General features: G+C 36.0%; 3 protein-coding genes, 1 long non-coding RNA gene and 1 other non-coding gene across 6 annotated transcripts in view; 4 read left to right on the forward strand and 1 right to left on the reverse strand.

The window, feature by feature from the left end:
- Nucleotides 1-38: 38 nt before the first annotated feature.
- On the forward strand, nucleotides 39-1,784 carry LOC111496578 (U-box domain-containing protein 30-like). The gene has a single exon (XM_023147064.1). The coding sequence runs from the start codon at nucleotides 418-420 to the stop codon at nucleotides 1,768-1,770; it is 1,353 nt and encodes a 450-aa protein (XP_023002832.1). The 5' UTR covers nucleotides 39-417; the 3' UTR covers nucleotides 1,771-1,784.
- A 5,922-nt stretch (nucleotides 1,785-7,706) lies between these two features.
- On the reverse strand, nucleotides 7,707-7,778 carry TRNAD-GUC. The gene has a single exon. It is a non-coding gene; the product is annotated as a tRNA-Asp (tRNA).
- Nucleotides 7,779-8,675: 897 nt separating this feature from the next.
- LOC111496417 lies at nucleotides 8,676-11,078 on the forward strand. Of its 2 annotated transcripts, none has more exons than XR_002720453.1 (3): nucleotides 8,676-8,745; nucleotides 9,311-10,557; nucleotides 10,659-11,078. It is a non-coding gene; the product is annotated as an uncharacterized LOC111496417 (long non-coding RNA). The 2 variants fall into 2 exon arrangements; XR_002720452.1 differs by having other exon boundaries at nucleotides 9,311-9,368.
- Nucleotides 11,079-12,920: 1,842 nt separating this feature from the next.
- Nucleotides 12,921-13,355, forward strand: LOC111496635 (basic leucine zipper 4-like). Its single transcript, XM_023147128.1, has one exon. It carries the CDS (start codon nucleotides 12,921-12,923, stop codon nucleotides 13,353-13,355), a length of 435 nt encoding a protein of 144 aa, XP_023002896.1.
- Nucleotides 13,356-17,472: 4,117 nt separating this feature from the next.
- The window catches only part of LOC111496405 (kinesin-like protein KIN-7N), a 5,249-nt gene continuing 221 nt past the window's right edge, over nucleotides 17,473-22,500 (forward strand). The window contains exons 1-18 of the mRNA XM_023146821.1: nucleotides 17,473-17,686; nucleotides 17,838-17,927; nucleotides 18,141-18,259; nucleotides 18,350-18,463; nucleotides 18,542-18,623; nucleotides 18,713-18,780; nucleotides 18,857-18,925; nucleotides 19,054-19,196; nucleotides 19,271-19,373; nucleotides 19,547-19,627; nucleotides 19,966-20,034; nucleotides 20,100-20,159; nucleotides 20,296-20,454; nucleotides 20,647-20,940; nucleotides 21,196-21,288; nucleotides 21,557-21,715; nucleotides 21,818-22,090; nucleotides 22,188-22,500. The exon at nucleotides 22,188-22,500 is cut by the window's right edge and continues 221 nt beyond it. Of these exons, the coding sequence (XP_023002589.1) occupies nucleotides 17,542-17,686; nucleotides 17,838-17,927; nucleotides 18,141-18,259; nucleotides 18,350-18,463; nucleotides 18,542-18,623; nucleotides 18,713-18,780; nucleotides 18,857-18,925; nucleotides 19,054-19,196; nucleotides 19,271-19,373; nucleotides 19,547-19,627; nucleotides 19,966-20,034; nucleotides 20,100-20,159; nucleotides 20,296-20,454; nucleotides 20,647-20,940; nucleotides 21,196-21,288; nucleotides 21,557-21,715; nucleotides 21,818-22,090; nucleotides 22,188-22,500 (2,434 nt within the window). The 5' untranslated portion in view covers nucleotides 17,473-17,541. The remainder of the gene's footprint in view (nucleotides 17,687-17,837; nucleotides 17,928-18,140; nucleotides 18,260-18,349; nucleotides 18,464-18,541; nucleotides 18,624-18,712; nucleotides 18,781-18,856; nucleotides 18,926-19,053; nucleotides 19,197-19,270; nucleotides 19,374-19,546; nucleotides 19,628-19,965; nucleotides 20,035-20,099; nucleotides 20,160-20,295; nucleotides 20,455-20,646; nucleotides 20,941-21,195; nucleotides 21,289-21,556; nucleotides 21,716-21,817; nucleotides 22,091-22,187) is intronic.

The following is a 22,500-nucleotide window of genomic DNA, read 5'->3' on the forward strand; positions in this document are numbered from 1 at the left end:
CAAAAAAAAAAAAAAAAAAAAAAAAAAAACCAAGGCCACGTTCCAGCTGATGTTCTTGGAGACATACACAAGAGAGAAGACTGCACGGTCCTTCTGCAGCATTACAAAAATGATGGCTTTCTTAGGGTTTTTAAGGGCAGTCTTTGTGGAAGTGTTTAAGCCTTCTCCTCCGCTCTGGTGATTTTCTTTTGGTTTCTGTTACTTTTCCGATGTGGGTCATGATTTTTCTGATCTGGGTTTGACTATTTCGCCATTTTTGAGAGCTCGAATAGGAAGCTTTGGATTAGTGTAATGAAGAAGGAAAGCAGGGGAAATCTCAGATAAAGAGACCAAAAAAACAAAGAAAAGCTAACATTTTTGCCTGTGATTGTCAATGAGAGCGACACTGTAGTGTAGTGTACACAAGGGTTTTCTATAATGCCGATATACCAGCCGTCTACTTGGAAAGCAGGGGATCCCAAGCTTGTAGTAGCTTGCGGAGCGCAGATTCTAGATCTGGAAACTGTCGTCAAAGATGGGATTCTCGGCGGAGGCGGCGGTGGCGGTGGCGGTGGCGGTGGGGAGAAGTTAGATCTGAAGAAGATGATTGTGGAGCTGGAATCGTCGATAGAGGTCCCATCGGTGTTCATTTGCCCAATTTCTCTCGAGCCGATGCAAGACCCGGTGACACTCTGTTCTGGGCAGACCTACGAGCGGTGCAACATTCAGAAATGGTTCTCTTTAGGCCATTTGACTTGCCCCACAACAATGCAAGAGCTTTGGGACGATTCCCTTACACCCAATCGGACCCTTCACCAGTTGATTCACACCTGGTTTTCGCAGAAGTTCTTAGCGTTCAAGAAGAAATCAGAGGACGTTCAGGGGAGAGTAACAGAGCTTTTGGATTCATTGAAGAAGGTCAAGGGTCAAGCTAGAGTTCAGTCCCTGAAAGATCTCCGACATGTTGTCGCCGCCCATTCCTCCGCCAAAAAGATGGTGGTCGACAACGGCGGCGTCGCTGTAATCTCTTCTCTTTTGGGTTCTTTCACTTCCCACGCAGTTGGGTCGGAAGCCGTGGGGATTCTCGTAAATTTGGATCTCGATTCGGAGTTAAAGAACAATTTGATTCAACCCACAAGAAGATCACTAATTGCAGATATTTTAAACGAAGGCTCCATCGAAACCAAGATCAATTGCACGAAATTCATCAAGAAAATAATGGACGGTGACGATTCAAGAACAGAGAGCGTTTCAAGTTTGAGTTTACTCGTGGGATTGTTGAGAATGGTAAAGGATCAAAAACACCCAAATGGAGTAACCGCCGGACTTAGTTTACTCCGATCGTTCTGTTCAAACGAATCCATAAAAAAGCAACTGGTAAGCATCGGCGCCGTCGCGAAACTCGGCGGTGCTCTGTCCAGTTTCAACGGTGATGGGTTGGAATCAGCGCTTTACATTCTCGACGGTTTGTCGTGTCTTCCAGAGGGGAGATTAGCGTTGAAAGATTGTGAAGAAACGATTAAGATGTTGGTGAAATTATTGATGAAAGTATCTGAGATTTGTACTGAATTTGCGTTGTCAATTTTATGGGCGGTTTTCAAGGTGGCGCCGGAGGAATGCGCGGTGGTTGCGGTGGATGCAGGATTGGCGGCCAAGTTGCTGCTAGTGATACAAAGTGGGTGCAATAAAGAGGTAAAACAGAGATCATCAGAGCTATTGAAATTGTGTAGTCTAAATTACCCGGATTCCATCTTCATTTCAAAGTGTAAGCTTACAACAACTATACAATAAAAGATCGCTTTTTTAAAATTTATGGATCATATTGATGCATAACTAATTTCTCGGGCGTTCAAAGAGGACAGAGTTCGGAAGGAAGTAAACACAAGGTGGTGTGCTAGCAAGGAGCCCTGAATAGATTGGGGGTCCTATATCAATTGGACAAGTAAACAAGTGCTAACGAGGACACTAGACTCTAAAGCCTCAAATGGAATGGATTGGAACGTCCCACATCAATTGATGAAGTGAACAAGTGCTAGGGAGGACATTGGGCCTCGAAGCTGGTGAACCGTGAAATCTTGGTTTCCTTTTTAGGAGCACATGTATCGGGAAAATTAATAAAATTAGGGTTGAATGTTAATATAATTGGAGTCACGTGCAGATGGTGTTGGGTAATTATCAGACACGAGAACATTGCTCGTTGTCGGCCCAAATGCCACCTTCCCCAACTTCACCTTCTCATAAATCATGTGTTCTACCAAATCTCTTTTTCTTTCTTTCTTCTTTTTTTTTTTTTTTTATGGCAACAAGAATTTATAATATTCCTCTCCGTACACTTAGTATGAACGTGCACGAGACTATAGCGTACGATAATGAATCTGTCTAGTAGATTCATGTACATATGTAATAAATCATATCTTGCACTGACCCATATAGATCATAGTGTCATTCAAAGTAGATGTGTATCACTTTCATACACAAATAGTTGTGTGTGCACCACTTTTGTACACATAAAATCTACTATACCTATACCACTTTCGTAATTTTTTGTCTCGTCGAGTACACATCACTTTTATATATAAGTGCTATCACTTTCAAACACATTAACCATACCCTAAATGTTTTAATGTAGGTTAAGGACCCCATAAGAGCCAGAATGTGAGGAATATTTCGTGCACAACCCTTTCTTTTATAGAATTATTGAAAACACTATATCTTCGTATAGTTTGCAATAACTAGTATAACACAATATTCATGATAACGATTAAAATATAATATAATCATTTAACATAGCATACATCAATAATTTTATAAAGAGCTTTAAGGAAACACTAAAAAATGGTTTAATTCAGAGGGAAACTGATCTAAATAGTAATTTGGTTTTTGGTGATGGATTTGCAGCACAATAATAATAAGAATAATAATATAATTTGATTATGAAGTGTGTAGTAATGAGAGAGGAACAATAATTGATCCACATTTTGCAGAGGAGTGGGTGTGCGAATAATCATGAGTTGATAGCATCGGTATAGATGTAATCAGAATGGGCCTCAAAGGTTGTTCTATCCAGGCACACCTCTGCCTCTCCTCCCTTGCAAACATCTTCATGACCCTTTTGATGAGTGATTCGGTTGGTGTCGAAGGGAGTGGCGGTGGGTGTTGTAGTGATGGGACGGGCTTCGGCGGAGGAGGAGAGAATGGACATTGTTATGAGCGCTGCGATGGAGAAGAGAGCCACCAGCTTCGACATCTTCACCTGGAGTTGAGTCTTGAACATGAATGCGGTGAAGCCGTGGAGGATGCCTGTTTTGTTGGGGGGTTTTATAAGAAATGATTTGGAGACGGTTTCAACGTTACACCGCTTGTTTCTCTTTACTTGCTGGCTTTGCTATATTTATCTTTTCTTTGTTTGTTGCATGGCTGATCTTCAATTTAACTATATATATATATATTTTTTTTTTTTTTATAAGCTAAAATCATATTGTCCACTCATCTGTTCTCCAAAGTACCAATGAAAGTGAATCTAAAATCTAGGTTTCAATCCGACTAACTAAGCAGATTATAGAATAAGTGTCATTTTCTGATCTGTGATTCTGCTTCCTCTTTGTACAATTTGTTCGAAACTCACATTTTTCTCCACAACTCAAACACTTTACTTTTGGTTTGTTTGGAGATTTTCTATGGAAGTTCTCTGTTTACAATGGTTTAGAATCATTCAGAGAATTAAATAAATTACAAGAATATGAAAAGAGTAATAAAGGAAGCTTACAATAAATGTATTCCAGATATTTGTTCGTAATGAAAGGATAAATATGATACCTATAGTGAGGAAAGAAAATATCTATATATTTGTCTATAATAAAGGATCAAATATGATATATACAGTAAACTATAATTCAATATTAAATATCAACACTAGTCATGGTTCAACTTATGAGTTTAAGTGTATTTAGCTCTAACATGATATGCTAATTATATTAACTCAGAATTATAAAGTAGAATTTGGGGCAAATTTAAGGCTTATAAGTGAGTTTTCTTCGGGAGAATAAAACTTAACTCAACAACTTATTTTTGACATGGGAATGAGAGTGATCTTAAAAATATGATGATTAAGAAAGGGTTACTAGAATTGAAAGTCATTATCTATGCCAACAAGGTACACCTTTATTTTCGATGGTTCAATCATAGGAACTCTATTGAATTACTAAAACTGAAGTCACTTTATATACCAATAGAGTGCACCTTCCTTTTCGATGGCTCAATTATAAAAATTTCATGGTTAGACGTGTTTTATCTAGAGATACATGTAAGTGAGAACAAAACATGCTAAAATGACTTGTCTTGATCTATCCGATAATCTTGGGAATGGGAATTGATACGAAGCATACAACCTCCTATTCAAATAGTATGGGTCGTACTCTAATTTATTTATATTTGGAAGCAACACCACACACTCCGTACATTTCCTACCATTGTTTCTCTTCATTATGTGTGTTTGTTTTGTTTCCTAATGCCCTCTTCAATACGGCACCAATCTCTAATCTCTCATGTATATGATTGCTTCTATTTGTTTTGACAATTGTTCACCATACATTACATTTGGATAAGCTTGATTTATTTTCGATGAATTTTAGTTGCATCTGTGATTGGTTTCGAAATTTGAATTCGGTATCTAATAAGTCTACTAGAGAGAGGTTTTTACACCCTTATAAAGAATAAGTTATAAGGGTGTTTCGTTCTCCTCCCAAACCAATGTGGGATATCACAATCCACTCCCTTTCAGGGCCCAACGTCCTTGCTGGCACTCGTTTATTTCTCTAATCAATGTAAGGTCCCTACCAAATCCACCTCTCTTTGGGGCCAGCGCCCTTACTGGCACGTCGCCTCGTGTCTACCCCATTCGAGGAATAGCCTCCTCGTTGGCACATAGTCCAGTATCTGGCTTTGATACCATTTGTAACAACCCAAGTTCACCGCTAGCAGATATTGTCATCTTTGGACTTTTCCCTTCCCCTCAAAGCTTTAAAACACGTCTAGTAGAGAGAGGTTTCCACACCGTTATAAAGGGTGTTTCACTCCTCCCCAACCAATGTGGGATATCACAAATGTAGTCTTCTTTTACTCAGGTGTCACATGCCAACTAGTTTCTATCTGCACTATAAGCTATAAATCTATGAATAATATGAACACAATTTTACTGCAATCGACATATATTCCTTCGATCTACCTCGAATACATTATTTCTTTATAACTACGTTTTTTCCCCTTATAGAACTAACAAGATGACGATGGATCATTTTTCCATATGAGAAAATGAAAATTATTTTATAATATTAAATCAATGGAAGATGGAATGCGTGATATACATAAGTAGTGAAATAATAGGAAACTTTAAGAACAAGTTGTGATAAAGGGTAGTTTTGGTAATAATAAATATTATATTTTTAGTCGATGGATTTAATTAAAATTAAAAATAATAAAAAGAAAATGTTATTTATTTACATATAAATTAAGGAGGGGGACGATACAACTCAAGAAAAAACTGTGTTAAAAATTATATTGTCAATTATAATGACCCTAGAATTTTATAGTATAAAATTGTTGTTGTGAATATAACGTAATCATTTTCTGTAGAAATAATTATTTGAAACTTCAATATAAAACATAAATTTCATTTTAAAACACTGTCATGGATTTACGTGTTCGAAAACATCTTTAATACGACACAATAAAACACTTGGTGAAATCAATAAGCATTTAAAAGTACCAAAAAAAAAAAAAAAACTATATTTTAATCTATGTCTAAGAAAATAAATACAACTACCCTATGCATGTGTCATGGTCTCGCGATGTCGTCATCAATTGTAAAAGGGTGTCTTGACTTTACCTCAAAATAGAAGTAGCACATCATATTGATCCCACTATTGGGATTAAATGTAAGCACATATAATCATGAGTGGGACCTATTATCATACCAGTATATATTTCCTTAGGTGCCTATCCTAAACGGGTAATTGGATGTGTATTTACTGTTCTACACACGGTCCACATGTGCGAGTATAGACCCATCAATCAGCTCGTACACCTCCTAGGTCCCTTTCATAGTCAGACGAGCATTCTCTAGAGCTGTTAATACTAGACACTCGTTAAATACAGCAACCCTTAGATTAGATCATGGAACGAGAATTAGAGCATTTACATTCATGTCTATTTTCTTAGCCCTTAATTTAGATTGAAATATTGTTTTTATTTTGATTTGAATTCATGTTCATTGCTATAACATTATAGTTTTAAAAGATTTCTTATGAGCTTAATCTCATAACACCATTTAAAATGTTATCACTACATATATTAGACATGTAATGCATGTAATGTCGTATGCATTTCAATTTTATATTTATTAATTGGTCCGTTCTCTAAATATTTTAAATTATTATACATTTTCGGTAAACCGCTTCAATTCCTAACTCTTTCTTGTTACGGAATTAGTTGAGGATGAGGATAGCATAAGAGACACATAAAAATAATTATTAATATAATGGTCGGAATACAGCAGCTCATGACTTGGTATTATCGGTATAGATGTAATCGGTATGAGCCTCTAACGTTCTTCTAGCCAGACACTCCTTTGTCTCTCCTCCCTCGCAAACATCGCCGTGATCCTTTTCAGAAATGGCCTGATTAAAGTACGAGTAAACATTAATTTCATGATGGAATTGTTAGGAATCAAGGATCTCCGGAATGGCTTTGTTTTAAAATCTTTATACCAATGGAGATGTATTCCTTACTTGTAAACCATGATCAAAGAGATATGAGATTTTAGGGTACCTGATGCGCAATATGGTTGAAGTCGAGGGAAGTGGAGGTGGATGTAGCGATGGGACGAGCTTCGGAGGCGGAGAAAAGAGACATTGTCACGAGCGCTACAATGGAGAAGAGAGCTATGAACTTCGACATCTTCTTGGCCTAGAATTGTGACATGAAAATGAATGGAAGGGAGGCGTGGAGGGTTTTATATTGGCGAGTGAATCGCTGGCGTAATGATGAGATGGTGACTCTATAGCCTTAATGCCACTTGTTTTCCTTTATTGGCATATTTAAGTTAACATGCTCAACTTCTTACTTTTTACCAAAAAATTTTAAAATAAAAAATAATAACAAAAAATTTGTCTTTTTTAGATTTGTCTCATGAGCTCTTCCTAAGCTTTAAAACCTGTTAGGGAAAAGTTTCTCTACTAAAAAGCTGTTTCGTTCTTCTTTCTAACTAATATCGAATATCACAAAAATCTTTTGAGTGACTCTTTTAAGTCATAGTTGATAAGTTCGTAGTGCTTAATTTTTTTTTTTCTCGAATAAGATAGGTTAGTTGATATTGACGTTAGAGAATAGCGAGTCATTCATATTTGGAAGGAACACCACACACCTTAACCATTCTTCAACCAAGTTTGTATTTGTTTTATTTTTGAATACCCTTTTTAATAGGGCACCAATCTCTTAATTATATGCAGCTATTTTTTTTTTTTTTTTCATTTTGAGGTGGATGTAATTTGAAATGTCGAAATCATGGAAAACGACGCTCAATCATAGATGGATTAGGTTTGAATAAGATTTATTTATTTTCGAGACTTTATTTTATTTTAGTTACTTCCATGGTTAGTTTAATTGATTCTAGTCACCGAAAAAAATCAATTAAATTATACATTATTTGACATTTATATTCAAAAGAAAAGCGCCGTTGCCGGGGATCGAACCCGGGTCACCCGCGTGACAGGCGGGAATACTTACCACTATACTACAACGACTTTGTTGTCCAGGTAATTTAATTTTATAAATTGACTAATTTCTATTCTTTTGCTTCATCGGTTCCAACGCACCGCATTTTCCAGAAAAAGAAATCGCGCCACCTGGTCATTAAATTCATCTCCTTTCTGTTCTAATGCATAATCTCTCTCAGAACTCGGAGCGTATTCAAACATGTTGTTTCTGCATTCTATATCATTTTTAGAAATTTAAAGCTTCCGGGAGATATGCTCGGAGATGGAGGAGAAACTCCTTGCAGGTACGACTGTTGCGTTTCCTTCTCTTTTGGCTAGAGCCTTGTGACATTAATCATTACTTGCTTCACTGGTATACTCCGTTTCTATGCTTCAAATTCTGGTTCTCGATTGTTAATTCCTGCTGCATTCAGTCTGTTCTTCTCGGCCGACTCGCTGATCATTTTGATTTTCGTACATTTGTATTCTTGGAGACTGTAGAGTGTAGTTATATTATGGTTGACGTTGTGATAAATCGTGATCGATGACTAGATGTACGAGAGTTATTGTTATCAGGTTATTGACAATTGTTTTGTTTCGACTAGTTCTACTATCTCGCTTCATCTATATTAGTGCTGAAGCTTTTCTTGAAGTTGAAGTAAAATAGAAGTATACGGAATTAATGAGGTTCTGTGTTTAATTTGTTGATATGAATTGTTGAGCATGGTTAAGAATCGGACAAGCTGTGGTAGAAGAGCCAGATGCTTCGGATGTTGAAATTGATCCTTGTTTTTGGGCTTAATATACATAATTATGCATAAATTTTGGGCTTGTCACACTGTTGATACATTTCTGAACTTAAGGTCGTACCAGTTCTACTAATTTCAACTTTGTTTCTCTGTGGTACAAATGGATTTGTTGAAATTTCGGGGTTATTATTTGTTTAAATTGCAATTCTAGTGATGTTACGGCCTTGGGTACGGATTCTGATTCTCTAAGTACGAAGAATTCCAAGGTTTGAGTTGGTTCACTTTCAAGCAGTCTAACTACTATTATTTACTTGTTGTCAAGAGCTTCTATGGAGGGATTCAAACCATTTGAACCTCTAACCTCTTGGTTGAGGCTACTAGATTGTTCGTGCATTGATGTTCATTTGGATCTCATTTTAACATAGTAAATCAAACTTTTATGTTAATGTTAAAATCTTAGTGTTGCTCAACTTCATGCTGGTTTATGTTGAGGTTTTTACTTGAATTGATTGTAGAATGTAGAGCTTTTCTTGTTATTTCTGCAATTTTATCCGAAGGGGCTGCCTGTACTGTTTTGGTGATGGGGAATAATTGTTATGAGTAACACATCTAGCAGAAAGGGGGTTCTCCTCGTTAAATATTCTTAATTCAATCTCCCTTGGAATTAAATATTATATATATATATTTTTTATCCCTTTTCACTGATCTGTAAATTCATGTTATAAGTGAGTAGAAGATTTGAACTGTGTTGAAATATGAGTATTGACATGAACCATGAAATCTCCTCATAAGTATTGGGTACAAATACTCACATTGTCCTAAATGCTGCAGATTACTACTCAATACTCTGGATTTGTCAGCTACCAAATGGTTTGTGATGCATACGACGGTATATTTTTTTCTTCAATGCGGTATAAATTTATCACACTGAGTTTCCCAATCTGGTTCTTATGGGGAAGAACTTTCTTTTTGTTCAAATTTCTCCAGCACGTTTGTGGATATGGGGTGTTGCATTAATTCATTGTTCCTTGGTATGATCTAGGATGTAGGATGGATGTAACTAATCAATTGTTATGTTTTCTCTGAACTAATAATGGACGTTTCATGTCCTTTAATTTGAATAGAGCCGACCTTCTCTGTTAGTTCTAGAGTTTGAATCAATCTACCACTTGATATATTTTTCTTTAATATTTATTAATCAAATCCTAAGTTCTTCAATTCTCCGGAAAATATTTGGGATCTTATTCAGCAATAGGAGGTGAGAGATTCCAACTCGTGATGGGTAATTTAAACCAAGTTGGGTCTTTTTTCTGTTGAGTTGTTCTTGTACCCAAATATGACGTTCAACAGATGGATGGAAAGCACTTTGCATTGCTTCTCCGTTAAGTGTTATTCTGGAATTTGTATTTATTTATTTTTCCAATGAGCTGAACGCCTATCATCCTGTATATAAAAAGAACCTTTTTTCCCGAAAATTCTACTCTTGCTGTCCTGCTTTCAAGTCTCAACTACTTTTAAATTTTATCCACTCTTTCCCTTATTGGAACTTGAGTCCATTTTCATTCATTTCTAGTATTATGGCCAAGGTGTGAGCAGGATCAATGTACTTAGTTAACAAGCTTTTAGAGTTTGTAAGCTACACGGAGGCTTTTGTTTGCCTTTGCCGTATTCCTCGAAGTTCCACAGTAGCTAACTTTATTGTTCTGGCTTGGTCCTCTTAATACACGAGCAATCTGTGCTAAAAAATGCTATTCATACATACCAAGTATGAACATCGCTTTATTGAGCATATCACCCACTTTTCTGTCGCATCTAGGTTAGAATTATATGTGCCACAACAAAGTTATATGTGGCCGTTGGGTTTATAAAAATCACGATTTTCTACAATAGTATGATATTGTCCATTTTAAGCATAAGTTCATATAGTTTTGCTTTTGGTATTCTCACACGGCCTTATACCAATGAAGATTGTATTTCTCACTTATAAATTCATAATCATTCCCTAAATTAGCCAATGTGGAATTCTCTCCCAACAATTCTCAATAGGCACTTGACGGCATCAAGGTAGACACATTAAGGTAAATAATACAGATCAAGGTAGACACATTAAGGTAATAATGCTGGTAAAAAACTGGCTTCTAATTTGTAATACCATGTTAATTTCGTTCACTTTGTGCAGGTTAAAAGTTCGATTTAGGGGGAGAGGTGCAGAACTTGCATGTTAGCCTCCATTAACGGTAAATCTGGACTCCGTTTCGTAAGCTAAAGGCTAAAAACTAATTGTTAATTAGGAAAGACAACTCTACAAAAATCTGCTGTAAATATAACGTGGAATCTTCTCTACTTGAGATTCGATAATGTGCATGCCATGTTTTGAGGCATGGGGCAAGGCCCCGGATCAAGTGCAAAACAGACCGTACTTTTCAGGGTTAGGTTAAAAAAGCTGCCGTTTTCGATTGAATAAATAGGATTAAAGAAACACACTTCTTAGAAGTTATTTTGTTCTTTTAGGTAAGATATGTATGTGTTCTTTGGCCTATAAACTCTAGTTTATGTATATAATATGTTGCGCTTCTGCCCATCAAGTTTAGAAATTACTAAAATCTAGCAGCAAGTTACATAATTTCCTCTCAAGGATTTTACAACGCGTCTGCTAGTGAGAAGTTTCTACACCTTTATAAACAATGTTTCGTTCTTTTACCTAACCGATGTGGGATCTTATAATTCATCCTCTTTAAGACTAAACATCCTTGTTGGCACACTATTTCGTGTCCACCCTCGGGGCTCAGCCTTATCGCTGGCACATCGCTCAATGTCTGACTCTAATACCATTTGTAACGGTCAAAACTCACAATTAGCAGACATCGTTCTCTTTGAACTTTTCCTTTCAGGCTTCTTCAATGTTTTTAAAACACATTTGCTAGGGGCTCCTCCTCAAAGTTTTTAAAACACATGCTAGGAGAGAATGTTATTCATTTCTCAAATTCTTCTGGTTGAAGCACGTATATTTCTTTATTACATTCTTCATATATTCCCATCCTTTACAGTCAAAATATACCTTGTTGTCTCCACATTGTAGGGACCAAATAAGTATAAGCAGGTTCCTCTCCTTCTGAAAGAGGCTATAATCCCTCAAGGCTCTGTTATGACAGAGCTTGTCGGTATCGGGCACTGAAAGGGATAAAAACTCAGAATAAAGAACAACTTTTGGGCAATGGGTGTAATGGGTGTTGGCAACTTACCCATAAATTGTGCACAGAGCAGTTTACCAAAAGCAGGGTGATAGCTTTGGGTTGTGGCTTTCCATTTTAGGCTCCTTTTAATAAATTCAATCGTCCATCCAAGTGTCGATGGTTGCAAAGTGATGGGGTTAGCCATACCTCTTCCAACTTTTGATCTCCCATGACAACATGATCTCCACGCCGCCATGTCGTTATTTGCTTCACTCTTCTTCATTAAGCTAAACCCTAAACACTCTCATATTACTCCTCCTTTTCTCTAAAAGTTAAAGCCAATAATATTTCTTGTCCACCACCTTGCCACCGCTGCACTACTACCCAAAAACTACTACTGTTTATGTTGCATTAACCCAATTCTATATTACTCCTTTCTCATATTTTGCCACATCACCATAAGTATCGATGACATGGCTCAACAAAATTAGTGGTAGATTTAGATTTAAAGTATTATTTGATTCTAAGGGTCACTTCTATTATTCTTTATTTTTCTATTCTAATAGAACTAAAAAAAAATTGTTAATTAGTTAATTAAAACGAGTAATCCCATTCTTTTTTTCATTCAATCTTTTTATTTTACAAAAGGTGAGTCATATCAATTTGGACCATTTAAATAAGAGTTTAATTTTTATCAAATTTCGTTAATTTGTTCCCTAATTTTAACAAAAAGAGAATAAATAAGTGGGAAATTGGTTAATTCATTATTTCAATAAAATAAAATAAAAATAAGTTTGACCAACCCATAATTTAACAATTAAATAATTTTACTAAAATTTAAAAAATGATGATAAAAAAAATAAAAAAATAAAAAAATAAAAACTAGTTGTCTTTCTCTAAGATTTTATTGATTCAGAAAATAATAATCTTTGATCCTTTATGGTTTAAATTTATTATTACTTTTCTCCAAAAATAAAAATAAAGCTTGAAAGCAATGACAAAAAAACTTTAAACATTTTTGTGATGAAACAAATCACGTGCTATTTTAATATAAATTATATATATATTATATAAACTTTTTTTTTTTTTTTTTTTAATTAGTTGGATAGGTTTAGGTCACTCCTCCAAGTTTCATGCTTTATTGGGCCCCACGTGTCTCTCCCATTTCTCCCATAAATACCCAACACCCCCTCTTCCTTCATCCCCTTTGCTCTCTCTCTCTCTCTCTCTCTCTCTCTCTCTCTCTCGAGCTTAGTTTTGTGGTAACCATGGGGGAACAACATGTTGGGTTTCAGAGTGAGGTTCCTGACAACCATGGCTTCACTGCCACTGAAATCCAAGAGCTTTTATCCCTCTTTCTACTCAACGACGGGCCCCCCAGTCCCACCTCCGACTCCCAGGCTTCCAATCCGACCACCACAGACCAGAGGAAGCTGCGCCGGATGTTATCCAACCGGGAGTCAGCCCGCCGCTCGCGGTGGAGGAAGAAGAGGCATTTGGAAGATCTCAACAATGAGGTGAACCGGTTGATGACCCAGAACCGCGACTTGAAGGACCGACTCGGCCGGGTTCTCAACCGCCGCCATATGGTTTTGAGACAAAATGATTGGTTGTGGATGGAGTTCGTTGGCCTTCGGTCCAGGCTTTCGGATCTTTGCCGGATCTTGGCCACCATGTCATCGACGTCCAACACGTTCACCTAAAAGTTAAATAGGGAAATAAAAAAAGTTAATGCTTTTTTTTTCCTTTTCTTTCTCTTTAGCTATTAATCAAATAATTTATATTAATAAAAATGGATGAGACCGTTACAATTATCTTTGGTAATTTTATATAGTGTCTGTTAGAGGAACACGACTCTCCACTATGATACGATATTGTCCACTTTGAACATAAGCTCTCATGATTTTACTATAAGCTTCCCAAAATGACTCGTACCAATGGAGAAAGTATTCATTAATTATAATCTCATAATCATTCCTTAAATTAGTCAATGTGAGACTTTCATCCAATACCTCCTCTTAATCGAGCTTCAATTCTTTTTTCTTCTGGAGTCTTAGTCATTTTTTACTATTGAAGTCTCGACTCCTTTTTCTTTTGGAGTCATTTGTTCGACATTTGAGAATTCTATTAACATGGCTAAGTTTAGGGCATGACTCTAATACCAAGTTAAAAATGAGAAAGCTCTAATACAATATTAAGAATAAAAAAACATAGGTAAGATCGAAAAGGGTAGATTGTGAGATCTCACCTCAGTAAAAAAAATATAAGAATGAAGTATGTGAGGGAGATTGGTGTCTCATTAAACTTTGTTTTGTGGATATATTTTAATTTATCTAATTGACTTATTTACTATTTTTAAAATATTGAGTGAAAAGAATCTTGACCAATGAGGAGCCTTCAAATTTTTAAATATTATCATAAAGCCAATAATTATAAATAATAATAATAATATATATTAAAAAGAAAAAGAAGGGAATTTGTAAGAAGGGTATCTTTTGGGCGAGGCATGCACGTGACTGACTGTCTAGTGAATCACTGAAACCCATGCCCTTCCCCACAAAATTCTATTTTTACTGATTTAATTTTTATTATTTTAAAAATTAGGATTTTAATTGTTGAAATTTTTATCTAAAATTTTCACTAGTTACGAGTCGAGAGGGTGGTAGAGCTGATTAATAAGTAACACGTTATTACACTTTAAATTCTCAAATAACCCAATGAGACGTGGATTCAACTTTTCTTATTGTCTAAACCTTTGAACTCTCTTCGTCGAAGCTTCCTTTAGAAATAAATGATGGTCCACTTCGAGCTTCAAATCCTTACTCCTCGTGTCAGCCTAGTTTTTCTGTTTGCTTTATGTTGTTTTCATCCTAGCTGTAATCTTTTGAATCACATCATTCATGACTTGGACTGACTTGAGGTGCTAGCAATGGACGTTCACTTACCTCATTTCAATAGAAAGAAGACCTACACAGGCTTTCAAATGACGTCAAACCAATGGTTGCTTGGTAACTATTATTGTAGTAAAACTTCACTAAACATAAAGTGAGCATCCCAACTACCACCTCCAACACAGAGGCTCAATGTTGTGTGAAGAAACTTCTCCATAAGTGGATCATTGTCGAAGAAAATTGAGGCAAGCACTTGTGCAACTGAAATATCTTTGGAATTAGCAGTGCAAGTTTGGTATTTTACTTTGGAAGAAAACAGAAAAAAAGTAAGAGGGATGTTAGACGAACACGACTCTCCACAATGGTATGGATATTGTCCACTTTGAGCATAAGCTCTCATGGCTTTGCTTTGGGCTTCCCAAAAGGTGGAGAGTGTATTCTTAGATTATAAACCCAAGCTCTCATGGCTTTGCTTTAGGCTTCCCAAAAGGCCTCATACCAATGGAGAGTGTATTCTTAGATTATAAACCCATGATCATTCCCTAAATTAACCGATGTGGGACTTTCATCATCCAACACTCCATAAGTGGATCATTGTCGAAGAAAATTGAGGCAAGCACTTGTGCAACCGAAATATCTTTTCCATGTATAACTATGTTCAATTCTAATCGAGGTTGACTTAGTGAGTCTATTGATATGACCCATATCAAAAGCAAACCTCTAGCAATTCTCACTACGAGACGTTCAAAGGATGCAACATCTCTTCTCATCGTTGCCTTGACACTTTCACTTGCTAACATACTATATCATTTAATCAAACGAGTGAAGTGAAAGAGCTTCATCTCTTTGAGTGATGACTCGAGCAAAGAAGCTCGTGTAGTCCTTCACTTGAACAAAAGAATTTCCTTCGTGATTCCTTTTTCCCTATATATAACAATAAGAATCGTGTACAAAGTTGAGCTAATATCAAAACTCGAGATAAGAATGACATTAACACGTAATATTGTATGGTTCCTATACGACACCATAAGAGTCCAAAGTGCAATATTCTAGTTGATAACAAAGAAAAGTTACCCGAGTAAAAAACAATGGTTATCAAATGTCAAAAGTAAACCAAATCTATTCCGATAAAATTAGCTTTAATTGTTATAAAAACTGTTTAAATAGTAAAAAAAAAGTTATTTTTTTTTCTATCCTAATTTACCTTTATTAGAAAAAGAAAGGAAGAATGGAACTATGACTTCTACCTTCCTTTATAATATAAGCTTTTATAATTCAATAACGCATAGTAATTTCATAACAAATTAGGAAAATGCATTTGTCTCCTTATATTATAAACTTCTATTTCTTTAAATAAAATGCCCAATAAAAAAGAAAATTAATTAATTAATTAATTATATATATATATATATATGTGTGTGTGAGATTATGAGTGGTAGCTTTTAATTGATCAATCACACCAGGAAAAAGAAAAAGCTAATTTAATTAATTAAAGTTAATTAAGTTAAGAAAAGAAATTATGGGAAAGTAATCTCCATAATTCAGAGAGGGAGGGGGCTGCCGACTCTTTTTCCTCGGGGTGCACACGTGGACGGTCCAGATTGAAGGACTTGAACAGGTATTCAAGAAGCCAAAAAGGAGGCCTGGGAATATGTCAGCCACGTGTGCGTGGTTGACGGAAGGAACTCAGCCTCACAGTTCATGCCATGTCATGTAATCTAATTATCTACGTATCATTTACTCATTGGTTGCCTTTTTTCCTTTTTTAAATTAAAGCTTAATTTAATCACTTTATTTTGAGGGCAAACAATTTCCATGCTTAAAATGAATTTAATATAATATTATATCTAATTTCGCGACGGTTTCTTACTTGATTCTTCTAAATAGTTTGTCATACATATCGTCTTCTTTTTAGCTTTACCTATTACAACGTACTCAACCTAAAATGAAAAAGTAATACAATTCTGAAGCTTAGACATCTACCTCATCGTATCATCCCTTGCTTGCTCCTACTTGGTTGTATCCTCCAATTGTAGGGTCTTGACTCTGATTCCCTTTGATCAGTTAGCAAAATATAGTGTAATAGAGGTGAATACCTACTCTGATGATTTTGGATGATTTTCTCAACACCTGCTCTACTCTAGTTCCTCAATAACAGTGTTAGGAGTTTCTTGAGTATCTACTACAACATCATTAGGTGAATTTTGAACTCCCATTTGCTTCGTTTTCTCATAACCTTTCTTCTCTTTGTACTTGTACAAAACATTTTCATCAAAAGTCATATCACAGTATTTCAAGATTCTTTTGTTCTTGTCATCTCAAAATATGTATCCGAACATGTCTGAATCATAGCCTGTGAAGTAGCACTTCACAACCTTAACGTCAAGCTTGTTTCTCTTCCGGAATGAGTTTGTTGCTATTTTGTAATAGGAACAATCATGGTCTTTTTGCTAGGATTCAAATCAATTGCACCTTATTTTATTTAATACTAATAAATCATATATAAATAATATCATAAATAAATAAATAAATTATAATGATTTATTATTATAATATGTAAATAGAATATTTTCAGATTAGGATTGTGGTAATATTTAATTTGAAGACTATGTTTTTTTACATAGAATATTAAATATTTATATTTTTCTTTTAAATAGAAATTGTATTAAAAATTATCCATTTAAACATAACTTTTATATATATATATATATAAAGATTTATTTTATTATTATTATTATTTTTTTTTTTTACGGAAACTTAAAGGTTGGGCCTACATTTAGCCCAAACAAAATATTTGATCCAGTTTAAGGGAAAGAAAGAAAAACGAGGGTATGGAACGTAATATACTGTAGCGAAGAGGGTATTTCAGTAAACAACACATTTTCAAATTGGAGAACCGTTTGAAACACAGATCCCGCCCAGACCAGTTCACTTTGTGATAGAATTCATCAGCCCTAGATCCGAGAAGGAGAAAGTTCAGTGAGAGAAAGAGCTCAATATGGAGAAAATCTGCGTTGCTGTTCGATTGAGGCCATCTGTATCTCAAGATTCAATCCGTGGAACGTACTGGAAGATTGACGACAATCGAATTTCGCTTCACAGAGCTCACGACACGCCAATCTCCGGCAATTCCTTCGCTTTTGGTAGATTCACAATCCACTTCTCTTCTACGATTGCTCACGTATCTTCAGCTCATTTTTTCGTCAAGTTGCATAAGTTTCCTCTTGTAATAGCTCATATCTTCTTATATTTGAGGTCTGTATAACGTTGTGGAACTTCTGTTTTGGACTCTAGATCATGTGTTGGACGAAATCTGTACGAACGGTAGTGTTTACGAACTTGTTGTTAAGGATATCATTCATGCTGCTGTTGAAGGTTTTAATGGTATGCTTCTCTCTTTCTTCCTTCACCGTTTCATATGCTAAAAGGTGATTGAGGATGTTGTCCTCTTTAGGAGGAAGGTTGTTGTATCGAACCATTTGGAATGTATCTTTGTTTGATCGTAGTACTTATCATAATTGCTACGATGAGCGTGGTCGGTTTGTATGCGTTTGCGTTTATATCTTGACGACGGAACTCATGGTTGAGACATTGCAGGAACCGCTTTCGCTTATGGACAGACCAGTAGTGGTAAAACGTTCACCATGAATGGTTCTGAAAGTGATGCAGGAGTTATTCACAGAGCTGTGAAAGACGTGTTTGAAAAAATTCACACGGTAAATGCTTGTTTTGGATCTTGAAGTCAATATGAAATGCTGACAGTTGCAAGATAAAACTTGTAACTCACCATTTTTCTGTGTTATCAGATGTCAGATCGAGAATTTCTGATTCGAGTTTCCTACATGGAAATTTATAACGAAGAAATTAATGATCTATTAGCAGTCGAGAACAATAAGTTGCCAATTCATGAGAGCCTGGAGGTTGCTATTCACTCCCTATTATCTTCTCATTCTTTTCTGTGGCATCTAAAAACAGAACTGACATGGCTCTCTCTTTAGCGTGGAATATTTGTTGCAGGTCTCAAGGAGGAAATCGTCAATAATGCTGATCAAGTTTTAAAGCTCATCGAGCAGGGTGAAGGTATGGAAGAAAAATGAACTAGGACATTGGTTAAATTTCATTTCTGAAAATTGAAACACTAAGAAATATCTGTAAATTTTATCCTGCAGTAAATAAACACTTTGGTGAAACAAATATGAATGCCAGGAGCAGTAGGTCGCACACAATATTCAGAATGGTATGTTTATGTTAGTACTTCGGTCGGGAAGCTCCTTTTACGAATACCCTTGTATATACGAGTTCATCTTGTGCAGGTAATTGAAAGCAAGGGGAAGGACACCGCTGAGACTTCGAGTGCTGATTCCATACGTGTCTCTGTATTGGTTCGTACATTTCCACCCTGCGGCATAAAACTTATAATCTAGTCAAAGATAATAATTCATATTTTTTTCTGATTGTTTCTGTTTCCTTCATTTACGCCTTTTTTTTTCACTTGTATTATCGGAAATAGAATTTGGTAGACTTAGCTGGGTCTGAGCGAATTGCTAAAACTGGAGCTGAAGGAACACGTTTGAAAGAAGGCAAGCATATTAATAAGAGTTTAATGATTCTTGGGAACGTTATCAATAAGCTAAGCGAGGGGGTTAGGCAGAGGTAATTTCTTCTCCTGGAAACTCCTTTTCTTTCATGGAAGAACAAGTGATTAATGTTTTACTCTGCCTGTACAGGGGACACATTCCCTATCGAGACAGTAAACTGACGCGAATACTCCAACCAGCCCTGGGTGGTAATGCTAAAACTTCAATAATATGCACTATAGCTCCAGAAGAGGTATCCAATGAACTGTTGTTTCAATTTTCTTGTTTAGTGCATAATGGTGTGCATACTTTCAAACGTACACAAACACACATGTACATGTGCCCAACATACCATTGCACAGTCAGTTCAGATTCAAATCTGCTTAAACTTATCCTCTTTGCCTTAAATTTGGATATGCGCATTAGGTACATATAGAAGAAACAAAAGGAACTCTCCAGTTTGCTAGCAGAGCAAAGCGCATCACCAACTGTGTTCAAGTGAATGAGGTTGTTCTTACTCTTATTTTCTTCGTATCTTGCACTATACTAGTTTTCTTTATTATCATCATCACTAAGCAGAATCTAGAGTGCATGTTTTTATTCTGTTTGTATTTCAGTGTCTGACAATTTTGAAGTTCGGGCTATGTTTGATTAGAACTTAAGCTATATGATTACTGTCTTTGTGAAAAATACATTCTTTGGGGTTTCTACCCAACTTTTTCGATACCATTTGTTTAGTTTTATCATCTGTCAAAATTTGGCGTCGCTAATTTTTTACCAAATGCAATTATTTTGCTATATTACATATTCTTTGCCTAAGCTAATTCTCCTTACAATTGCCCCAGATTTTGACGGATGCAGCGTTATTGAAGCGTCAGAATCAAGAGATAGAGGAACTGCGTAAAAAACTTCAGGTGCCCTCATATTTGTCTCATTTGAGCAAAGGACTTCAAGTAGTTGACAATTAATTCTTGTGTAGGGATCACATGCGGAAGTACTTGAGCAGGAGGTTTTGAAGTTGAGGAACGATTTGTTGAAGGCAGGTTTTCTTTTCTTTTCTTTTCTTGTTTTTGTTTTTTTCTTAGTAGATCTCAGTGTTGAGAGTATGTACTGATAATTGTACCATTTCACAGTCGATTTGTATGTAATACTAATGCTGATTTCAAATAATCCAGTACGAACTTGAACGTGAAAACTTGCAAATGGAACTTGAAGAGGAGAGGAATTCACACAAAGAACGTGATCAACGTATCAGGGAGCAACAGATAAAAATAGAAAGTCTTAATAGTCTTGTCAATCTTTCGGAGTCTGCACAAAACTCCAGTCAAAGTCGAGTATGAAACTAACGCTATATCCTCTAATATTTTGACGTAGACAAGTGTGACTGTGGAATGCCGTTACTGTTGCTTGGTGTTGCCTTTATAGGATTAGCTTGCATGCTCTTGGCTATAATACCGCTGTCAGATTTTTGTTTTGAACGCCAATTCTAAACTTCGTTGCAACAATCTTTTGTATTGTTTTTGCAGGAACAAGGTTCTTTGAAAAATACTCTCAAGGAAGATTTCAGTGGCAGTTGTAATAAAAGCCTTGAAGATGGATTTGTAACACCTTTTTTCAAGGCAGCTCCTAATGCCTTTGTTGCCAAGCGATCTAATTATTCTATGCCTCCTGAGTGTAGCCCTCTTCCGGATACTTTTAGCAACGTTGCCGATGAGGATACTTGGTTGAAATTGAATAAAGGCTTTGTAGCTGATCTTGATTCACTTCAAACGACTCCTGCGAGAAAAGTGCAATCGTTTCCATTTAATGATCTAACTCCTGTGAGTGCTTTTCCGTGTACTGAGGTCTCCTATACGTCATTATGTCGAGGCTTTACCTCTGTTAGTCTATAGTTATGAAAGGTTCTAATCTTTTTGTTCTTTTTTTTTCATGAAGTTTGTCTTCCTTGCATAAAAAATGATGAACTCAAATTTAGGTGTTACTACTTTTTATGACATGCTAATATCTAAATTATATGTGTTCACTTATCTGGTTTTAATGATTGTAGATATGATTCAATTTTAGTTGAATTTCAGGGTCAGGGTCTCTCCAATGAGAACCATAAACAAGAGCTTCAAAATCTCGAGAGACAACTGGAGCATGCCATAATGGAAAAAAATAAACTTCAGGTTGATTTTAACTTGTCTGTCTTTCTTTCTGTCATTGTTGATTAAATTCATACGCATTCTATCCCCTTCTTAATTTAAAAATATACCATGATGATGTGAGTTTACTCGGGCAATACTTTTTGTGAGACATTTCAGCTCAATTACTTGTGCCATTTATTAAAGGGGCTCACATTGGAGCTAAGCCTGACCCAAATTGCTTATTTACTTTTTATTGGTCCTCATGCTCGTTCATCCATTAACCATTCTGCACGATTGTTGATAAATGCAGGAAAAGCATGAGAAGCAAGTTCTTGTAAACGATAAACTACTGGCAGAGATATCAGAGCTTCAACAAGAAGCACAAGTAATCAAGGAACTTCCGCAAAAGATGTTCAATTCTTTGGCGATTTGTAAAGATGTTTACATGGACATCCTATCTTCCCTGAAGGTACAATTTGATTCTTATATTTACACATCTTCACATCACTTAGCAGTTTTTAAGAGCATCAGTTAGGTGACACCAATTTTTATTGTATCCTTCTATTACTAGAATACCACATATGACGAGAAATCATCAACTGTAAAATTGCTATCAAGCACCGGCGAAATTGCAACATGCCTTTTTACTACTCTGGAAGCTCATTTAACTACAGCCATGAATGGGCAGAGTGGTCTACCAGTGAATGATTCACTTAATCAAGAGCTTCACGATTTACTTCGTTCGAGGGTGAATGGCATAATAGAATCTCTTGTGTTATCAGAAACATCCATTGTTGTTGGTTGTGAGCAAACGATGGATCCCTCGAGCACTCATCAGTGCAAGGTAAGCATTGACTACAAATGCTATCTCTTTTAAGGCATTTGAATGATTCAGATAATCGTACTTATTTGTAACTAACTATGAACATTTTGTGACAAAGGGATGTGCTGAGGACGACTTATGGAAGGAAAGGTTGAGTACTGAACTTGATGGTATCAGGAAAAGATGCCAATGTCTCGAGAATGAGCTAGCATTCAACAACCAAATCTTGGAGTCATCGAAGCAACAATATGACAACTTAGAAAGAGAATTCAAGGTTGTGAAAGATGAAAGAGAGTCTTTGCATAAAATGGTCTCTGAATCTGTTCAGAAACTGAAGGTGGAGAAGGAGCAGAAAGAAACCGTACTGAAGGAACTGATCACTGAAATCACGAGACGAAAAGATCTAGAAGAAGGGATTAAGCGATTCAGTG

This window comes from Cucurbita maxima, unplaced genomic scaffold (genome assembly GCF_002738345.1).
Source record: "Cucurbita maxima cultivar Rimu unplaced genomic scaffold, Cmax_1.0 Cma_Scf00022, whole genome shotgun sequence".
Lineage (NCBI taxonomy): Eukaryota > Viridiplantae > Streptophyta > Magnoliopsida > Cucurbitales > Cucurbitaceae > Cucurbita > Cucurbita maxima.